The sequence below is a fragment of the Chanodichthys erythropterus genome, chromosome 17 (assembly GCF_024489055.1).
Source record: "Chanodichthys erythropterus isolate Z2021 chromosome 17, ASM2448905v1, whole genome shotgun sequence".
Classification (NCBI taxonomy): domain Eukaryota; kingdom Metazoa; phylum Chordata; class Actinopteri; order Cypriniformes; family Xenocyprididae; genus Chanodichthys; species Chanodichthys erythropterus.
The window spans coordinates 25,534,655-25,557,612 of NC_090237.1; the positions used below are offsets into that span (position 1 = coordinate 25,534,655).

General features: G+C 36.2%; 1 protein-coding gene and 1 long non-coding RNA gene across 10 annotated transcripts in view; one reads left to right on the forward strand and one right to left on the reverse strand.

Annotated features, from left to right (window-relative positions):
• The window catches only part of LOC137004463 (uncharacterized), a 58,765-nt gene that overhangs the window by 6,721 nt on the left and 29,086 nt on the right, over nucleotides 1–22,958 (forward strand). The gene's annotated exons all lie outside the window — the stretch shown is intronic.
• Nucleotides 58–21,611, reverse strand: etv1 (ETS variant transcription factor 1). Of its 9 annotated transcripts, none has more exons than XM_067365205.1 (14): nucleotides 20,597–21,611; nucleotides 20,178–20,264; nucleotides 19,236–19,323; nucleotides 18,956–19,003; nucleotides 14,492–14,545; nucleotides 10,917–11,046; nucleotides 8,995–9,183; nucleotides 7,272–7,516; nucleotides 5,826–5,924; nucleotides 5,638–5,706; nucleotides 5,456–5,524; nucleotides 4,897–5,066; nucleotides 3,042–3,143; nucleotides 58–1,488 (listed from the first exon to the last, which is right to left on the reverse strand). In XM_067365205.1, the coding sequence occupies exons 1-14, from the start codon at nucleotides 20,621–20,623 to the stop codon at nucleotides 1,267–1,269; spliced, it is 1,599 nt and encodes a 532-aa protein (XP_067221306.1). In that variant the 5' UTR covers nucleotides 20,624–21,611; the 3' UTR covers nucleotides 58–1,266. The 9 variants fall into 9 exon arrangements, with proteins under 9 accessions (XP_067221306.1, XP_067221305.1, XP_067221309.1 ...); XM_067365204.1 differs by having other exon boundaries at nucleotides 7,272–7,528; XM_067365208.1 differs by lacking the exon at nucleotides 5,826–5,924.

The following is a 22,958-nucleotide window of genomic DNA, read 5'->3' on the forward strand; positions in this document are numbered from 1 at the left end:
CAGCCCGACTGTATTTCAACACTATTTTATTACAGAAGTGTAGCTATTGCCATTCCCTTCGCAATTATGTATATATTTTTTTACATTCAATAAACACTGACTTTTTTTTTTCAAATGTAAAAAAGAATGAAGGAAAAAAAAAATGAACGTACTGCAGGGCATAGCTGCCATCTGATCATACGTGACTAAATTTACACGAAAAGCAGCATTGAGGTGCATTAACCTGAATATACACGTTTAATATTTTCAAAGATGTCATGGTGGAGCGAGTAATGGACCAACATCCAATGTTTTTCCTAATAAAAAAAACTATTTGTCACTCTAATAGTAGAAATGTAACTTTAATAGAATGGCGTCATAGAGACGTGTGAAGCTTGCATCTTGCACAAGACCTGTCTGAAGATAACTATTCGATATCTATAGGCGCTTTTGACCAAAAAGTCATATTCAGTGAAATATGGTGTCAAATACTGGAATTTACAGATGGTTATTTAAATAGATCTTGAGAAGAAAAGAAAATAGTATTTGAAACACCATGAAGTATTACGAAATCATGCTGACATGGGATTTTTTTTTTTTGTCTTTAATTAAGATAAAAATCAATTTTGTTCATTGAGAAAATTACCTGCATCTTCCCTCCTCTAAGACATTATATTCATATGAGAATATATATACGGATTTAACTTGAATATTAGAATAATATCTGTCATTTGTTGCTAATATTAAATCGTTTTATGGGTCCTGGATGGGCGAGAAAGGGTCATTTCAGATATGTGCTCATTTTACTTTGACATGGAGAGTTTGAAGGATTTTATTTTCATAGTAATACACTGTATTATTTACTCAGTTTAACACCAAGGGAGAGAAAACAAATGTGGTGAAAATGTGCGAAAATAACAAAGCGCTCCACAAACAATCCAAGAGTTTCAATGGTAAAAGAGTTTGGGATTTTTCCACTCACGTGCTCCAGACTCTAACCTGTCTAAATAGTTCAAAACATCTGTCCAGAGAGAGAGGCCATTTGCCCTCGAGAGTCTTTCGCTGTGAGAAAACGGCATGCTGAAACACCCCATCCCCTTCAATAGCAACAAAAAACACCAAAGGAGCATCTAACGTAACTACACCAGTAAGTTTGTAGGTTTACACACTGCCATCTTCCTCTGTCCATAAAGTGCTCTCTTTTGTCCTGGGGAATGACTGAAGGAAATGAGGGACAGTCTGAAAGTTTTTTTTTTTTAAACGGCCGGACTGTTCTCGTAGCAGTTTTCAGTAGACGTAGCCCTCATTGTACGGGTGTGGGTTGCAGTAGCCGCCCTCTTGAATGTACGCCATGTTCTCATCGAAGTGTGACAACGGCACAGTGTCTTCCTCGTTGATCTGCCGCTCCAGGTCAGTCTTCAGCACCGGACGCTGATTGTCAGGGAAAGCCATGGAGAACAAAGCCTCGGGGTCGCAGACAAACTTATACACGTATCTTTCACCTGCCACCTTTGAATCAAGAAACCGGAATATTACTATATATTTCAACAGTGCAAGGAAAACGTGAATGACTTGCATTAAAAGACTTTCTGGAAAGTTGACAAACAACATATCCATTAGGCTTTATTAATGCATAAAAGGTATAATGTGTATATTTAAGATGTTTGTAATTTTTTTTTTATTTAAACATTCATTTAAACATTAAAAATTTTAACTGAGTAGCTAAATTAAATACTGCTTCAGTGTGACAAAATATTTTTTTTCCCAATTAACATAAGGTCATAAAAATGTGCATAAATATGGGCATGTGTAGTAATTATACAAAAACTAGGGGGGGGTGGGGGGGGGGGTTTGCAAAACCAAATACATTCAAGTCCAAATTTTGATGTTTTATTGTTGACCAGAAATGCCTTGCCTAAAAATATCTTTAATACTACTGTAAAAAAATAACATGATTTTTAAAAAAATGTTTAAAAAAAAATTCCTTATGCTCACTAAGGCTGCATTCATTTGATCAAAAATACAGTAAAAATAGTTATATTGTAAAATATTACAAATTAAAATAACTGCTTTCAATTTTATTATCTATTAAAATGTACACTCTAAAAAAAATGCTGGGTTAAAAACAACCCAAGTTGGGTTGAAAATGGACAAACCCAGCGGTTGGGTTAAATGTTTGCCCAACCTGCTGGGTAGTTTTATTTAAACCAACTATTGTTTAAAAATTGCTACATGGCTAGCTTAAAATGAACCCAAAATAGTTGGGAAATTAAAAACCAGATGCAATTAGAGGCAACAATAATAGACGAAAGGTGAATGTTTATTAATAAGCTTTAATGTTTTATTAATATAAATTTAATAGTTTAATAGTTTATTAATATAAATTTATTAATAAGCAATTTAATAAATGTTTATTGTTTAATAATTATTCATTGAACATTAATAAATGTTCATTTCCAACATACTTTGGGTTCATTTTAATTAAGAAATAGAGTAATTTTTAAACAATAGTTGAGTTAAATAAAACTACCCAGCAGGTTGGGCAAACATTTAACCCTACCACTGGGTTAAAACAACCCAATCGCTGGGTTTGTCCATTTTCAACCCAGCATTTTTTAGAGTGTAATTTACTCCTGTGTTGTCAAAGCTGAATTTTCAGCATCATTACACCAATCTTCAGGGTCACATGATCCTTCAGAAATCATTCTAATATTATGATTTGATGCTCAATAAACATTTATTATCATCAGTGTTGCTGCTTAATATTTTTGGGTAAACCATGATACATTTTTTTTCAGTATTCTTTGATGAACAGAAAGTTCAAGTTCAAGAATAATTTGAAATATAAATCTTTTGTAACATTATAAATGTCTTTACTGTCACCTTTGATCAATTTAATGCATCCTTATGAACGACAGTGTATTCAAACTTTCAGACTTTAATATGCTTAATAAGAACATTTAATGCTCAGCTACAATACTACAATAAAGTAGCTTTTATGCTGAAAGGACTGTGTTTTGGAAGTAGCTGAGCTACATCTTTTGTGTGTAAGCATACATTACCTTTTGCATGATGCCTTTTTCATAATAGTAGCGCAACGATCTGCTCAGTTTGTCGTAGTTCATTGCGGGTCGATTCTTTTGAATTCCCCAGCGTCGTGCCACCTTTGAAGCAAACGGAGTAAGTTGTTACAAATGAACATACTGCAAAAATAGCAGAAGTTTCTCTCAAACAATAGGCAAAAATAAGACATTAGACCCACTCATTAATAAATAAACTAGCCACCTCAGGGCCCCTTCTCAAAAACAAAGCATCAGTCGGTCTGCATCTTCCATTGGTCACAGCCGTATACCCATACCTCTAGTCAGAGATGTGTTCATTAGGAACAGCAGAGCATGGCAGATGTTCCTGCACCTGTCCGCACGACCACCCACCTGTGCCCCCCTCCTTTTCAAATCTCCCTCCCACCATTCTCCCAGAGCCCCGCGCTGTGGGCCATTTTCACTCTACTGCGGCTCATTCACGCCTTGCACCCGCCCAGCCAATCCCAACGGACCTCGGTCACCTGATGGCATGAATGACTCCCCTGTTCCCTACAGCTGCCCTGTGGACCGTCGCCAGAACGCACACACTTACAGGACTAGCGAGTCCCACTGTCGCTGACACTTTACACAATCACACCTCTGTCCATGCTTTCCAAACTCTAGACTTTTTGGAGAGTCAACATGTTGAAATATTTTGTTTTTTGGAAGGACATGACAGACTGTTTTGAACAAACAAGTGAAGAGTCTCCCAAACATAATCAGATAATGGTGTAAATAAGCAATATATAATGTCCTAATATTATTTTATTCTTAAGCGTAGTATATAATATCTGATACGCAAGGCCTCGAAGGCCTCTAAATTAAAACTTTGCTGCAAAACCAAATACACTACTACGTTGCCTTCTTTCGTCTGATTGATAGTTTTACTTCTTTAGCATGTAGCAATCCTTTTAATGTAACTCTAAAAATGTCCAGTTTCAGATTGTGATACACAGATCTTTTTTTCTGTGATATAAAGTAAACTTTCATATTGTAAGTAATATTTCAAGATGAACACTTACTGGATGGAAGCAACTTAGGTTTAATTGATCATTCATCATTTTTAGAAAAATCATGTTAAGAGTATTAAATATGATACATCAGGTTTCTCTCAGTCATCATTGTATTGCATTGCATTATCCATTTTGCCACCCCCAAAGTATCTCATTGGTTTACATTGTAATTTATATGATCCATAAAAGCCTGATGTATTAAGTATGATACTCAAATAACACGCTTGAGCTTTTTTTTTATTATTTTTAAATATTTTGTCTAAAACCTAAATAAACTATATATATTATATTATTTTTTTATTAACTTAACTATTTTAAATTAAATTATTAATTCCTGAAATTGTTTTAAAATAAACTGTTTATGCTCTGAACATTTTATTAAATACAACTAAAAAATACAATCTATTTTTCTTGCTGAATGTGACCACAACACCGCTTTTAAAACTCCACAATTATATGCAATGCCCAGGTGAAAAAATAGTACACTTCCATAATGTACTTAAAGTGCTCTATTTTCATGCACTTTTCGTCCACTTCAAGTTTACTACAAGTGGTAACTAAGTACATTTTTTTTCAATACAGAGATAGTATGTTAAAAGCACATTAGTTCATATTCATGGTGTCTCAAAAGAGCACAATTAGATGTTTTTAAGATTAGCTTAAAAAGTACTAAAGAAGATTTTTTTGTATATTAAGTACAAAACTAGTGCATGAAAATAAAGCACTTTAAGTACATTATGTACTTTTTCACCTGGGTGTTCAAGAGGTCACATACAGATACAATCTTGGCTGAAAAACATTATATTTAGACTAATTAGTACCTCCTCAGGCTCAATGAGTTTAAACTCCATGCCCCGGCCCGTCCACGCGATGAAGTGTGAGTTTGAGGGGTCATCCAGTAGGGCGACCAAAAACTGCCAGAGCTGCAGCGAACCCCGTCTCTGATAGGTCGGGCCTTCTCGGTACAGCCCCGCCTCCTGCTTTATATCGCCTGTGGGCAGAAAAAAAAAAGTCATTAGGTGTGTTCGACTTGATGGGACGCTGGGTAGACTGATCTGTGTATGACATCAAAGTACCGCGAGAGCGTTTGAAAGCATACAGAGCCGCCTGCGCTCTAATCTCTCTTGCGGTACTTTGAATCCCACAATGCCTAGGGGCAAGACATCATCATGGTGAAGCTGGGCATAAAATAAAAGTATTTCTTCAGTTTACGAAATCCTTCACCATTAAAAGGAGACAAATGGTGCAGTTTCAGATAGATAAACTTGTCATTATGTTACATATCTGGTGGCTCACAATCAAGATGACTGTACAGTAAAGAGTCAACGTGTTATTTAAGAAATAATATTTAACTCGTTTATTAAAAATAAAAATACATACCCTCCACCTTCTCCGGCACCACGCAAGTGTCGTCATAGAAGTGCCTTGCAACTTTGTCGAACATACAGCCTATATGGAAAAAAAATAAATTGTTATATATAATTTTTACATCAAATAAAAGTTTTAAATAAGACACTTTAATTAACAAAACAGCAAATACATTACTCTGTGTGGATAGTTACCCTCTGTTCTGTTACTGTGCGCCAGATATCCCTCTTGTCTAAGATATACAGAGTGACAGCTAGGCACTTCTGAAAAAGAAAAACAAAACAACAACAAAAAAATATTTTTTAATATGCTGAATAAATTATGCATTGGTTCTACAACATAAAAAAGACAATGCAAAAAAAGAAAGAAAAGAAAGCCTAACCTCCCATTTTCATACTCAAAACACTACGGACAAAACATTTGTGACGATGAACCGCAGTGGATGTCACGTGCTCCGTGTCAGTCATGTTGTTTGTTGGAGCTGTGATTCAATCAAAGCAAAGCAAGACAGCTTAAGTGAATGCTCCATAAAACATCTAACCCTGTTCATTTGGACCTATAAAGATCTCTCAGGGTTTCATTCAAGTAATGGGCCTGTCGAGGAAATTACTGCTGATTAAATTAGCCGCTGACTGCCCAGTCCTTACACAGCTCACAACAAACAAGCTCCTTTATGAGGCAGAATAAACTCTTCTAAATGGCTGGGAGGAGATGCAAAACATGTCGATGATCTCCTCCACTGATGTAAAGAAGCATTGCAGACAAATCATTCACACTCATGAAGCTTTCATCACTTCAATTGTTAGCTTTTAGTGTGTCTAATTTATAGATAAAAATTAGTATTTAAGACAATAATGTAAATATAATCATACATGTGAGTGACAAAAAGAAAATCTCTCCAATATACAAACATTTATTTAGGACTTTTCAGAGTATCTGTGTAAATGTTTTTTTTAATACAATACATAAAGTTAATTTAGTATAAATATAGTAAATAAGAATTTGTTGCTTTGACAAAGTAAACAGAAAAGGCCCCAGTATTATTGCTGTTATCCTCAGGTTATGATCTACAGATTCACATAATCCACAGGAAACGGCTGAGAAGCAGCGCTGCATTCTCTCCTGACAGGCTGCTGCAGTCCAAACCCATTTTTTATGAATGAAAACCAAAAGCCTCTTCATTCATGCCAGAGCTGGGCCGACAGCCTGGGGGCCCCTGGGGGAGAGATTAGGGGCCCCTCTCCTCCCCAGCCAGGCCCTCAGGAAATGAGATCAGACCCAAATTTCCTAATAATACGCTAATTCTATCAATCTCCCCATCCCTAATAAAGTTGCTATCTGGCTGTATCTGTACCCCAAAAAAAAAAAAAAAAAAATCCTCAGACTGTTTCCTGTTAGGTTAGTGAAGTACATACTGTCTCCATCCCCTACAAATCATGCTTTATACATTAAAATAATTGTTTTCTTTTCAAAGCATTTTTTTCCTATTTATTAATCTTTTTCTGTTTAATTATTTTCGCTGTCGTTTGGGATCTTTTTAATGTTTCTTATGCTCACCAAGACTTGCTCAAAAAAAAAAAAAAACAGTAAAGTTTTGAAATAGTATTTAAATTTAAAATAACTATTTTCTATTTTAATATATTTTCAACATGTAATTTATTCCTGTGATGAATTTTCCAGTCTTCAGTGTCACATGATCCTTCAGAAATCATTCTAATATGCTGATTTAGTGCTCAAGAAACATTTCTTATTATTATCAATGCTGAAGACAGTTGTTTTGTGGAAACATTATAGCCCGAGCAATTTATCGCAGATTAACAGAACTCACCTGAGTCGTAGGTGAAGTCGCGGGGCTCTTGTTTGATCATCATGGAGTGTGGGTACGTCTGGGGAAGAGGTGCCCCCACCATGGCAGGATGCTCGAAGAGGGGGTCGGCGTACTCCTGCTTGAACCCCTGAGGAGGGAAGGGGATGCTGGGTTCCGACATCTGTCTGTGATACATGGGTCGTCCGTCCCGTGACATCGAAGGAGATGGGAACGAATGACACGGCTCCGACAACTGCCGCCGAAATCTGAACAAAACACTGAATAGAATAAGTCTCACAGACAATCAATCAATCTGTCAATCAATCAATCTATCTATATATCTGTCTGTCTGTCTGTCTATCTATCTATTGTCTGTCTATCTATCGTCTGTCTGTCTGTCTGTTTGCCTATCTATCTGTCTGTCTGTCTGTCTGTCTGTCTATCTATCTGTTTTTCTATCTGTCTGTCTATCTATCTGTCTGTCTGTCTGTCTGTCTATCTATCTGTCTGTCTGTCTGTCTGTCTGTCTATCTATCTGTCTGTCTGTCTGTCTGTCTATCTATCTGTTTTTCTATCTGTCTGTCTATCTATCTGTCTGTCTATCTATCCGTCTATCCGTCTGTCTATCTATCTATCTATCTATCTATCTATCTATCTATCTATCTATCTATCTATCTATCTATCTATCTATCTATCTATCTATCTATCTGTCTGTCTGTCTGTCTGTCTGTCTGTCTGTCTATCTGTCTGTCTGTCTGTCTGTCTGTCTATCTATCTGTTTTTCTATCTGTCTGTCTATCTATCTGTCTGTCTGTCTGTCTGTCTATCTATCTGTCTGTCTGTCTGTCTGTCTGTCTATCTATCTGTCTGTCTGTCTGTCTGTCTGTCTATCTATCTGTTTTTCTATCTGTCTGTCTATCTATCTGTCTGTCTATCTATCCGTCTATCCGTCTGTCTATCTATCTATCTATCTATCTATCTATCTATCTATCTATCTATCTATCTATCTGTCTGTCTGTCTGTCTGTCTGTCTGTCTGTCTGTCTGTCTGTCTGTCTGTCTATCTATCTATATCTGTCTGTCTATCTATCTGTTTTTGTATCTGTGTCTATCTATCTATCCGTCTATCTATCCGTCTGTCTATCTATCTATCTGTTTTTCTATCTGTTTTTCTATCTGTTTTTCTATCTGTCTATCTATCTATCTATCTATCTATCTATCTATCTATCTATCTATCTATCTATCTATCTATCTGTCTGTCTGTCTGTCTGTCTGTCTGTCTGTCTATCTATCTATCTATCTATCTATCTATCTATCTGTCTGTTTTTCTATCTATCCGTCTGTCTGTCTGTCTGTCTGTCTATCTATCTATCTATCTATCTATCTATCTATCTATCTATCTATCTGTTTTTCTATCTGTCTGTCTATCTATCTGTTTTTCTATCTATCTGTCTGTCTATCTGTCTATCTATCTATCTATCTATCTATCTATCTATCTATCTGTCTGTTTTTCTGTCTATCTATCTATCTATCTATCTATCTATCTATCTATCTATCTATCTATCTATCTATCTATCTATCTATCTATCTATCTATCTATCTATCTATCTATCTATCTATCTATCTATCTATCTATCCATCCATCTATCCATCCATCTATCTATCTAGCCATCTATCTATCTATTTTTCTATCTGTCTGTCTGTCTGTCATCTATCTATCAATGGATTCTGGTAATTGGCAGTACCTGTGGTCCATGGGGTAAGCGCTGTCAGGGAGGGGCTGTGGGGGTGCGAGGTGAGGGTACGTCCTGTCTGGTTTCGGGGTGGGGGCGGCAGTGGGAGACACATGCTGGCCAGGGGACACGGGCGTGCTGCAGGGGGTAGACACTGGGCTGGAGGCCTTCATTCCCGAGGGATGCTTCTGCTCGTAGGCACTGGAGACGCCAGGGAACAAGAGCAGTTTAAGTTAGTCTTTCCTGAGGGCCTTTCAGGCTACAGAGATTATTATGAGACTGTGCTAGACTTTATAGCTGTTAAATTAAAAAAACATAAAAGCATACTGTATAATGCATGCTAAACTGGTATTTCAAAATCTGGCAGAAAATGAAGTCACATGATCCTTCACAAATCATTCTAATATGCTGATTCGCTGCTCAAGGAACATTTCTAATTATTATCAATGATGAAAGCAGTGCTGATTAAATGTTTTGTGAAAACGTGATACATTTTGCTTTCAGGATTCTAGCATTTATTTGAAACATAAATCTTTTGTAACACTATAAATACATTTACTCTATCTTTTGGTCAATTTAATGTGTCCTTTCTAAAAAAAAAACAGATTAATTTCCTTAAAAAAGAATTTCTGATCCCAAAAATGTGTACAGTAGCATATAAATCACCTCTGATCAAATAGTTCCATAATCAAACAATTAAAAGATCCACATCTACTGCCACCCCGCACATCAAACAATCGACAAGGTACCAAAGATGAACCATCTGATGAACCTTAATGCAATTACACTCCATTCAGAAACATTAAAAGACAAGGAAGGAACACACTTCTATGGGGCTTGACAATCTCCAAAGCACCTCTGAAGAGAACATCATTATCACAGAGGTTGTTGCTTCAGCTTGATTGCCATCTGCAATATGAGGGCAGGTTGGCTCCTCCAGCGAAATAAAACATCCAAGTGAAATGTCATAAATTTAAAATCAAATCAATAGGAAGATGACTGTAACCAAGCAACCGTGTTTGCCGTAGACGCTTGTCCAAGTGGAAAAGCCATTTATTGCACTTAATGCACCGTAGCGTAATTTCTTGTTTTTCTTTTTTGGTGTGTGCGTTTTCTTCCCCCTTTCCAATTTCAGGTGGATCTCATTCAAGTCATTTCGAACAGCACCTGCTGTACAGTTGCCTCTGAGTAAATAACTAAAGGAAAACTATCATTATTGTGCATTTTTTTTTTCCATAAATCTTTAAGTCTATTCTTGGCTCAGGCTGAAAAGTCTATGCCAAGACCCCATCTGCTTCAGAATTGCTCTGTCAAATGAACGTCTGTGCTTTTTATTCAGTCTTTAGTCACATATAAAAGGTGAAATACACACCCACCTTAACACCTATATGTCTGAATTTGTGCTGTGTACGAACCATGAAAATTCAGTGTTACGAAAATCGTGATTAACAAAAGCAAAATTTGCATTCAGAAACTAGTTTTTTTTCACAAAACATCTGTAATTAGGAAAATAGCACACCCTAAATTGATAAATAATGGATAAAAATAGTTTGTTAAACGTTATCGTATGAATTGCAAATGTATGTAGACAAATTCAGCCCATTTATCACTTAAATCTCTCACACCAGCTGCTGAGGCTGAATTAGTAAACCAAAATACGTGATGTTCGTGTCTCTCTGACAGCTGAAAGTATAAAGTTTAGAGATGATTTTCACTGCTTTAGTGCAAAAACACTTATGGTTTCTCACAAATTTCTCTCAGACGTTGCAGTCTAGCACGTCTAGCATTGGTCTCGTTACTACATCTGTATGTAAGTTATACGACAATTTCCCGTCATATACAAGATTTGATTCTTTTAAAGAAGAACAGGGTGTGTGTGTGTGTGTGTGTGGGAATGTGTAAGTGAAGCCCAAGTGCATTCCGGTGCAGCGTACCTGATGTTATACAGGCACTTCTCCCCATAGTGGAGTCTGAAGGGCCTCTCCTGACTGCAGGCTGAGCCCAGATCAGTACACGGACTGTGGGGCTCTCTCTTTATCCTCAACTGCAGCCCGTGGAACGCCACTGAGAAAGAGAAAAACGTACAGATGTTTAAACAGAACATTAAGAACATGAACAGTGGACATATTTCCAAGAAGATCCTCACTACATTCATTACGCAGAGGATGCAGAAGTGCTGCAGTCACTCTCTTGAAGTTGAGGTGACTTTACAACATCTACCTTCTTTTATATATTTTTTAAAAAATATTATTAGATTTCTGTTTGCATGCGTAAAAGTCTGCAAAGTCTAACATCTTAAAACAAGCGCTCCCATAAACAAGGACAGGCACTTTGTTATAAAATACTTTTTTAAATACAAATCTGCCTCCAATTCCGTAACCAAAATTAACAATTACACACACAATTAAAGGAACATTTCTGTACATTTTCAGTATACAGAAATGACAAAACTTGGTAACAAAGTTTGGAACCAAGTTGAATAGTGTTACTAATACATTTTTACATTTCTGATTACTTCTAATGGCAACTGAATGAAAATAATACTTTAAAACTGCATGAAAAAGTATAAATAAGAAAAAACTCTATTTATTTGTTTAGATTTGTGTGTAACTTAAGAATAAAATTAGTAAGAATAAGTTATATTGGCACTTTACAATAAGGATTAATTTGTTGATATTAGCTAACTAACAATAAACAACAGTATATCTTAGTTAATGTTAATCTCAGCATTTACTAATACATTTTAAAGATCAAAATTGTATCTATTAACATTAGTTAGTGCACTGTGAACTAACATGAACATTTTTTATTAGCTAACATTATCAGAGGTTAATAAAATATCTTAGTTCATGTTAGTTAATGCATTAACTAATCTTAATAAATGAGACCAAAATATCAATGTCTAGAAAACTTAGTTTTAATTTATTTGGCAGTCTTCTGAAATTTTAAATGGTCTTGTTAGGATGTGTCCTTGTTCATGATAGTGGATTCTAAAATAGCACTACAGATGAATAATTTATACTTGAGAAGACTTCTTGACGGACCATATTAAGAAGCACGTAGACAGACGGAGAAAAAAATGCCATAATTGATTTTACGCAAAGGAATACGAGTAAACGAATCAATACAAAATCTGTTAGCATCACGGGACGTCATACATGCAGGATGTCGTTCCAGGATTGCAACAATTACACGTGAATTGATTGGTGTTAATGGACAACATTTTCAAGAAGTCGTTTATGACATTTACTGCCATTTTTTGTATCCTTGCAATTTATGAGATGCATTTAAAACCCCTTCTGTATGTCAAGTGAAGAGGGCAAAACTAACTCAAAAAAAAAAAAGAAAAAATTGTAACAAGAGCAGTGAAAGAAAGCTTTGACTAAAATAAAGAGCTCTTCACAAAAGTATGTCATGGAGAGTATAGCAAAATATTCATTTCTCATATCTTAGCTTATGCAAAATATTCCCAAATTATTTCCATATTTATGACGTTAACTAAACATTCATGTTCCGTTCTGCAAAGAGTTCCATTTTTTTCTTAAAGCTGCGCTCTAATAGATTTGACTTTCATAAATGAATAGCTTGATGTGTCTTCTTCAATGCTAAATTTAGCAGAACACACTAGGAGAATGTCTTTTCTCCACAAAAGCCCATTCATAACACTACCGAACACCATTTTCACTGCACTCTGTTTCACATAAAAGGGCATTTTGGTAAAAAAAACAAGTGTTTCTAAGTTTCAGATGTGAATTTTACATATGTGTCTTTTCTTTTTTTCCTGTGCTGATGGTCGTGTGTTTTCTCACCCTTCTCTCTTTCTCACTCTCACCTCTTCGCTGACTGTTACTCGCTGATAATAGATTCAGTCACACCTTCTTCTTAAACACTCTGGGCTTGAATTACGATGGCCTTTGCAAAAGGGCAAATAACTAAAATCACTGTTTGATCACACTTAGCCAGCCACAAATCACTATTTTAGTTAGTGTTAAAAAACGATTCTTTTTTACAGTAACAACAGCCTTTCTCTTAACAATTTCAGATGCATTTACAATAAAATAATGCATTTATAGTGTATACCATTCCAAAGTTTGGGATTTTAATGTTTTTGAAAACACGTCTTTCAATTTATTTGATCAAAAATACAGTAATATTGTGAAATATTATTAAATTTAAAATAACAATTTTCCATTTTAATATATTTTAAAATGTAATTTATTCCTGTGACAGCAAAGCTGAATTTTCAGCATCATTACTCCAGTCTTCAGTGTCACATGATCCTTCAGAAATCATTCTAATATGCTGATTTGATGCTCAAGAAACATTTATTATTATTATTATCAATGTATAAAACAGTTTTCTGGAGTTCTAGAAATCTATTGTAATATTAAAAAGTCTTCAATTTAATGCATCCTTGCTGATTAAATATTTCGTTAAAAAAAAAAAAAAAATTATTCTGACCCCAAAGTTTTGAAAGGTTTATATATATATATATATATATATATATATATATATATCATACAAATAATTTCACAAACAACCACTTTATCAGGCCAAACGTCTAGTGCGCAGCAGTTTCCGAGGTGCATTTTTTCTTGCCGTGTAATCCCTGTATATCCCATTTCTGGGTGTTTTGTGGGAATGGACCACATGAAACGGAAGTGATCCACTGGCATTGTCGACTCAGACCCATATGGGAGGGCCAGGATGCCCGTTCAAGAGCCCAACCGCCATGCCCTCGCTCTACCTCCATCTGCCCGTCCCTCCTCTCCTCCACCAATCCTGCCGACGAAGCCAACTAACACTCTGCGCTTTCGACAGTTTTGCTTAGATATACATTTGGAATGGATTGAATACTATTTAATTACCAATACAGAACAAAACTAGATTTTTTATTTTCGTATCTAAAAAAAGGTCACACAATAAAGGTTTCCTTTTGTGACATTTCACTTGTGTCATGGCCTACACTCACAATAACGTCTAGCTCACACTGAGGAAGGAATACAGGACAATAGCCCATTATCAGCAAACACTAGTATATTTTATTTGCCTAATGAGCTTGAGTTCTCCAGAAAGACAAAGCCCCCCTTCATCTCCCCTGCATCCTCTGTAGCAGAGTCTGTTTTGGCTCCTCTTTAAGACATAAGCTGGACTCGCTCCCCACTGTGCCTCATTCAGTCCATGCCACTTCCGACACTGGCACCGGCTCTGCCACGACCACTGCGCGCCAACTTTACTTCCTATGCCCATTTAAAGGCCTATTGCTTCTGGCTGCACTCGCTGAGAAGGTACACAACCTAGAGAACACACGCCGTTCGCGCTCTCTCTCTCTCTGTTTATTCACAGAAACAACAGCGGCGAACGACAACGTGTCATAAACAAGGGAAAAAACGAGAATAAAATCTCACACTAAATCATCAAATTTGAGCGTGTTTTTGATATCTACTCAAGATATAATCTAAACACAGCTATTTAAGAGCCATAGTAAAAGAAAAAAGGTCACACTTACAGTTTTCACTCTGAAAGTCTGGCACAAACTGCTCATCATTGTCAGGAACTTGAGCTGGGAGGAAAACGAAGAGAGAAAAGGGTAAATAAACACAGATTTTTTCTTCGTAATTGTTATATTTGGTTTCCACAAGTTGAGCTAACGCAATCTGTCCTCTAATAATCGCTTAAACGAGTAATTTCCTCTAATAATCCTCTGTAATTGAAACGCTAATGATTTGAAATTCTCAGACCAACCCATGAAGACATTTATTGGTTGAAAACAGAGAAAACATATCCTCTAATTATGTCGGTAATTTAATTTCAGCTTAATTTGTTGGACAAAGCAGGCGTGTGAAACACATCTCTGCCATTCGCTCTAACATCCAGGAACAGTATTCACTGAAGCATGTGTTTCAAAACCGTTTGAGAGTTAAACTATAAAACAAAAAAAAAAACACCTTGTCTTGTGATCTAATGTGCTTTGCAACTACACCGTGTCTTCATAAGGATAGCCATGCAGCGAGAAAACACCTATTGTTCACACTGTCTAATTGGGACACATCCCCGCTGGTGAAAGCACCTGTACCTGCCGCGACGGCTGCCGTCCAAACAGAGCACGTTCCCCTACCTTTCCCTCTCTCATATAGCTAATGCTAAAATAATGAAGCCTTCATATGGAGCTCAATTAAGCACATTCATGTTTATATCACATGCGTTAGAAAGACCTGTTGTTTATTGCTTGTTAAACTCGACACAAAGGCGTGCGGTGGCGGAGGAGCGCGCGAGACCTCGCTGCACGGGGCTATTAGCACGTTTATTCCTCTGCGCTAAAATTGGATTTTCATTTTCACAACAACAGTAACAAGTCGCAACATGCACAAATCAACATTTGCTTTGTGTAAGGCAACATGTTTTGCTCGGATACTTGGCTTTTTGGCTTTATTTTTGTGTGTAAACTGTATTGTATTCACATCTAATGTCAATATGGGAAAATTTATTAAACATTATAATATAATTTGTTAAATAAAGCCAGGGCTACTTGTTAAAAGGCTCAGTAATTTTAAGTTTTTAAGTCTAAAATATGATAAAAATGAGATTCAGCTATATAATAAAGGTAGATTTTAACTGAAAACTGCAAGTTGTCACGTTTTAAATGTTATAAATTTAAAGAATTTATTAATTACAATATTCATAGGCTAAAAATGAATTGATATTTTATTTTATATGTTCCCTTTTACATTTTTGCTGTTTCGTGAATTGTTTTATGTCTCATATTTATTTTATTGCTTTATGTTTTGCCCCCCCCCAAAAAATGCTTATTGGCAGGTAAACTCTCAGTAAACTGTATCTTTTGTTCCTGTGCAATAATAGTTAAAAAAAAAATTCTGTTTTCTTCTATAACTCAATATATAGACTATAAAACATGCGCCCAAGGCCATAAAGTTCTTCGTAATCAGGGCCAATGAATCTTTATAGTACTTGCCAGTGTTTTGGGTATTTGAAAAGGCGAATCGAGTACAATCATAACAGACGTTTTTACTGGTTAGACTCAACAAGAAGAATCACCGCCATCTCTCTCACTGGTACTGAAGTAAACACAATCAAAGAGATATTAAACAATCCCCTCACTAGATCAGAACAGAATAAACAGGAAAGAAACACCAAGTGCATTAAGAGTCAGAAAAGTAGCGTAAACATCAGTTAAACAGAGAAAAGGTGAGAGAAAGAGAAAGACTGAGCTGCAGCCAGTATTCTCAGCAGGGTGAATGAGTCAACCTGTGAATGGGACAGCTGATCCCAGCACCACTCCTGAGGCTAGCTAAGGTGTTGGAGCATGTCCACCAGTTAAAGAAAAAAAAAAAGAGAGACAAACTACAGCGCCAGGCCACATAAACACACACGTAAAGACGAGAATGAGAAGTCACACTTGAAAAACCTACCAAGAAACCAAATCCTGGTATATTCAGTGAGTCTTTTCTAGTGACTGTCACCTGACTCTGGCTAAAATGACACATGTATGTCAAATGATGAGCCATCAGCTCTTTAGTCTACGCTGCCGGAAATACTGTCCGTCGCTCATACGTCTTCCTCTTCTTTCCAATTACCTGAGCTAATAAATCTCTGAAATGAAACCGCTAGGTCTTCGTTTGGGTTCTAATGGACAGGAAGTCATATATTAAATCTATCTGCGATTTATCTTGAATCTTTGGGCGCTGCGGCTGATGGATGTAAGACAGGTTGAATTGTACTCCTCACTGTAATATCTACTGCGGCGACCACTTTTTTCTTTTTTCTCCCCGCACACTTTTTTTTTTCCCCCTGCCGGATACACTAAAATATTTAAGTCATGTCTTATTCTTTTAGAGGCCCTGGGGTGGATTTGGCATAATCAAACTCGCGACAAGGACAGTAAAGTCCGAAAATCTGTTCTAAAGCGTACTTTTAATTTTAAAATCCATGATTATACTGCAAGCATTTTTAAATATATTAAAGAAAGCGGTGTATTAAAAATTGAGATTCTCTTTCCTTATGCAGGTGGGCAGACTTATATTATAGGATGTTCCGCTTTAAAAGGTGACCAATGCACGCAACAATTTCCTGTTGTGCAGCTGTACAAAATTAAAATATAAGTGAAGTCATTTGAGATGCTGCTAAACAAAAATATGCTTAAGTTGCATTAGTCAGACTTTCATGTGGCATGTCCCATTTCAAAAATTCAGTCACACAAGCCAGATTTAGTGCGATCACTAACAGAAAACAGACACACACACACACACACACACACACTCATCTTCCTTTCCTATTCATGTCCAAAGCGCACGCAAATGCATTCCATAGGCTGAAAGGCAGTCGTGATTTCACAAATGCAAAGTGCTGGAATCGGTTTTACAAACTGCTTTGCATGATTTTCAGCTGTCCAACTTCTTTGTTTTGGGTTTTTCTTCCCAATTTGCAACCAAACTGCTTTTTACAATAAACAGATATTTTCAACTTTGACACAGCTTAAATTAATTTATTACAATAATGCAGTCCTGCAAAGCTTATTTACATTGTGCAAAAAAAAAATCACAGTATAATCGCCACCAATTTTATATCAAATAATATATATATGTGTATTTATTCCTTTAGAAAAACTAAAAAAAAGTTATTTAGCTAGAAATGTAAGACTGATAAACAGTTAAACAACAATTTGTATGTGCAAAATCTATTTAGTTTTCCTAAATGTCCTCAAAATCAATCACTTTTTCAGTCTGAGATTAAACTTAAAGAACCAAAAAACTACTTTTATGTTATATTTATGTTATAACACCAAATATAAAGAGTTTAGAGTAAAACTTCACACACTAAAACAGTCTTAATGGTAACATGCTACAATAAGGTCTCATTGGTTAACATTAGTTAATGCATTAACTAACACGAACAACATATTTTTTCAGCATTTATTAACCTTTGTTAATGTTAGTTAATAAAAATTTTCACGTTCATGTTCGTTCACAGTGCAACTAATGCTAACAGATAAAACGTCCAATCTTAAAAATGTATTAGTAAATGTTGAGATAACATTATCTATGATTGCTAAATGCTGTAGAAGTATTAACTAACGTTCATGTTAACTAATGTTAACAAATGAAGCCTTATTGTAAAGCGTCAACGTCTTCACATTTTCAAGACAAGAAAAAGCTGTAATTAAAACTGCACGTTTACCATTTAACATTTTTTAACATAACATTGTTATAATTTTTTTATCACATTAAAACACATCTACAATCAACCAAAGAGGGAACCATTTACTAACCTAAAGGTCGGTGCTGCAAGCAAGGTGGGAAGAAGACACTCGCGCTTAACTCCTGAAGCATCACGTTTGTGTTAAACCACAACCAGCAAGTCTTGCCATGAGAAAGAAAAAATTGCCAAAAGAAACCAAAAAAAAAAAGTTAGGGGAAAAAAAAAATGAAGCGGTAAAAGCCGAAGCTCAAGAAGCGATCTACCGTCAATCCATTTCTTTAACAAAAAAAAGAGTTGGAAAAAATAAAGAAAAAAGAACTTAAAACACTATATGAGAAGTATCAGACGCAAAACAGAGGGATAGGAAAAAGCAAACGAGTGAGGGAGAGAAGGTGTGCGCGCGTGTTCGAGAGAGAGAGAGGTGGCAGTGTTGGTGGCTCGTCTGCCTTAGCTCCTGCCAAAAGCGGACAAGAGGAGAAGAGAGTGAGCGAGACTGCAAGTTCTTCTGGTAATTTGTGATGACACTCAATGTAGAACCTCCTCGGTCTCCCCCTAGACTCCTGCTCTTCTCAAGCACTAATGTATGCATGACACACCAAGTGCCTTCGCTACAGATGCATTAATTGGACTGCAGATTAGGTCTGTAACTTGAGGCATATTTGCTCCCCTCCCCCAAATCTCCCCCCACGCTCTCTCCTCTTCGAAACAAAAGCTCGATCAACCACTGAGAAACCCAAGTAAACAGACCAGAGCTTACCTTCCGCGAGCCAGGTCTCCTGAAGTTGACTGAGATCTTGAAACAGCTCTAAAACAAAGACAGCAGAGTTTGAGATGGTGAAACAACAGGTACAAAGCTTTAATTATGAGTTTTGACACTCGGTGCAATCTCCATTCCAGTCTCAAAGACCGAGGCGAGCGCTGCTGATTGAGATTTTAAAGCCCTCAGTGCAGGTGGCAACGAGCGATATTGCATTTTGCGAGATGTTAAGAAGGCGTGAAATGAACATTGTCTTTTTCACCCACACCTGAGTGCTTACCCTCGGTGTCCAACGCCAGGGCAGAGTTAATGAATTTTCTTTTCCTGTCCTTCGCTGGTCTCGTGTTGGACGTCTTTCCCCGAGGATTCTGAGCAGAAAGCAACAGATCAATTGTCTCAAATTGAAGATGGAGTGTGTTGAGAGCAGAACACACAACTCCAGCTCCACGCGTCACGCTTGCTGTCGATGTATGAGGGATTCTTTCGTTAGAGGCACTTTTGAAATCTTTAAAAACATTTTCTTCATATCCTGGTCTGATCATGGCCTTGATCAACTCTCTAGTGTACTTTTGATTTTGATGGTAATGACAATTTTTAGTGGAAAAAAGTTGGATAAGTCATGGACTTACTAACCCAACAAGTTAGATAGCCATCAATTAATTTTTTTTAATTTGAAAGATTCTCAAATACCGACCCGTTTGGTAAAGTTTCAAGTTCTAAAACCAAGTTTTAAAATGGACATTTGTAATCTTCACACTGGCTTCCCTGTCACTTCTCATTTCCATCATAACCAAAAATATACTCTCAGTTATTTTGTGAAATGCCTGCTGTGACTGTGAAGGTAGAATACTTAGTTTTAAAAATGTAAACTATATATTCCACATGAACTGAAAATATGAATTTTCCAGATTTTAACACATTTTAAATGTGTTATAGGGGAACTTAAGAGCCCAACATACATCAATTCTGGCATTTAAGTAACTTAATACACCATAATAAGATTTACAGCTATTACAATCTTAAGTTTTAAACTATCAATAACTGTTAATATCTTCAGAATCAATCTAGAGGACAAAAGTTCCTCTAAACTGAAGAATCACGCACATTTAAATGTCATATTTCTGTACAGACATGTTAATAAAAACGCAGATTCAATCAATTAAATGGCATATTTATATATCTACAATCATGGAGATCACTAATTTACCTTCATTAGACTTACATGAGATTTTATGAAAGGCACTTGTTGGTCGTGAAGTCCGTCCATGATTCTGCAGCGGTAGGACTCTGCGCGCGCCGTCCGATCACCCTTTGAAGTAGGAGACTGACTTTAAGCGATTTATTGGAACATGAACTGCTGCGCGCTGAAGCGCATTCAGCGGCTCCATTCATAAACATAGCTTTCATTTGACTGACTACATGCTGGCTAATATGAAACAGACATTAAACGCAGCATACCCGTGGCACTTTATAGATAAAGTTGCGTGTGTCCTAATGTAAATATGTTGCGGAGCTGTGCGTGCGTAATGCGGCGAGCCGATCCTCCGAAGGGACTGGACTTTTGGAAACACTTTTTTTCTGTTTCTAGTCACGTTTTACTGAAACGTCGACGGTAATGGAGAACTTAAAGCTTGCACTCACCCCTGTAAATGCACCGCATGCATTCATGGATGTGTCGCCGGACTGTATGAGAAAAGCGCTCTCGTGTCTCTCCTCCGCGCTCAAGTAAACACACAATCGCTGCCTGCTGCTCCAGGGGCCTCCCTTCAGAAACAGCCGGCGCCCCGCTTCCCATTGGCTGCCAATGTCCTCCGCCGGATCAGATTTCCACGTGTCAATCAAGAGCCTATTTCACCGTTCCTTCATTAAAATATGCAAAACTGATATTGCAATTATAAGGTGTTTATTTATGGGAAACACAGAACATCATTATAATCTCTCTTGTGGCTAGATGTTTTGGAAATGATGTGCATGAAAGTGCACACAATCACTGTATCCCGTTCACAATGCTTACAAACAACCCTTACAGTTTTTGAGAAGGTTCAAAAAACTTTCAAGGACTGAAATAAACAGGCATATGCTTAAATCGTTTTGTCATTCGTAAAGCTCTCTTTTTGATAATTGAATGCAGTGGTTTTCAATCAGGGGACCGTGGCCCCCTAGAGGGCCTCTGCGAAATCCCAAGGGGGCTCTGAGATTACTTTAAAAGGAATAAAAATAAGTCATATTATTCATATTAAGTAAATACATTACCACAAAATAAACCCTGACATGGTGACCCTATAGTGCTTATCTTAGAGACCATGGGGAACAAAACACGGGCACAGACGAGTGGTCCAGTTATACAGTGTTGCCATGGACAACAGTCAATATTCAGAAACACTTAACCAATCAAAATAAATGTATTCCAAATATCTATGTAATGAGTTATACAGCCACTAAAGATCAAAATACAGTAGGCTACAACATGTATTATTATATATTAATATTATTAATATTATAGCCAATATACACTGCTGTTCAAAAGTTTGGGATCAGTCAGATTTTTGATGATTTTTTTGATCAAATAAGTCTCTTCTGCTCACCAAGGCTGCATTTATTTGATAAAAAAAAACAGTAATATGGTGAACTATTTTTACAATTTAAACAACACTTTTCATTTTAATGTATTTTAACATGTAATTTATTCTTGTGATGCAAAGCTGAATTTTCAGCATCCTTACTCCAGTCTTCAGTGTCACATGATCCTTCAGAAGTCATCAGAATATGATGATTTGATGCTCAAGAAACATTTATTATTATCAATGTTGAAAACAGTTGTGTACAGTTTTTTTCCAGGATTTTTTGAAGAATAGAAAGTTCAAAAGAACAGCATTTATCTGAAATACAAAGCTTTTGTAACATTATACACTACCACACAAAAGTTTTTTTTTTTAATTAAAGAAATAAATTAAAAAAATTAATACTTTGTTCAATTGTTCAAAAGTGATAGTAAAGATATTTATGTTACAAAAGGATATATTTCAAATAAATGCTCTTTGAACTTTCTATTCAAAACCACAAAACCACTATTCAAAACTGTACACAACTGTTTTATACATTGATAATAATCATAAATGTTTCTTGATCATCAAATCAGCATATCAAAATGATTTCTGAAGGATCATGTGACACTGAAGACTGGAGTAATGATGCTGATAATTCAGCTTTGATCACAGGAATAAACCACGTTTTAATTCAAAAAGAAAATATAATATTTCACAATATTAAAGTTTTTTAATTTTAATCAAATGAATGCAGCTGTTGAGAGCATAAGAGACTTCTTATATATATATATATATATATATATATATATATATATATATATATATAACACCTATGGTTCTAGATGTGCTTTCACACCTTATCTGACCTTTGAGATGAAGTTCATTATATCCATGCACGCAACATATTTAACACATGCTCAAAGTGTCGGTCCAGTGGTTCCTTGTGTCACAGTTTTTATCACATGATTAAGAAACATCTAACATGTCACTTCTGCTGGATCAGGTAAACCAATTCATAAATAGAGGGACTTCCATTATGGGGAACTGATGGGAACATAAACTGACATTTTAAGTCATTCACGTTGCAATGTATAATCCCGTGAGCTTTATGAAATGCAGGACAGGTACAGATGTTCATTTGACAGGTTAACATTAAAAGGTTACAACCATAGAGATCCATCTGTTGTCAGGTCAAGAGGTGAGTGGTTGCAGCAAGCTGACAAGTTCAAAGGGTGAAAGTGAGTTACAAACAGACAAATTACCATGGCAATCTGGCATAATATATGTTTTTCTGACAAAAATAATGGGTTTTACAAACTTCAATGGGTCAAAATGTAAAAAATGGTTGATATGACCAGATTTTGTGTTTTCTGCATATCTCTAATATATACAAGGAGTATTCAACAGTCAATATTAAAGTTAACTTTAAATGGAGCTAAAGTTAATAAAGGTTTCAT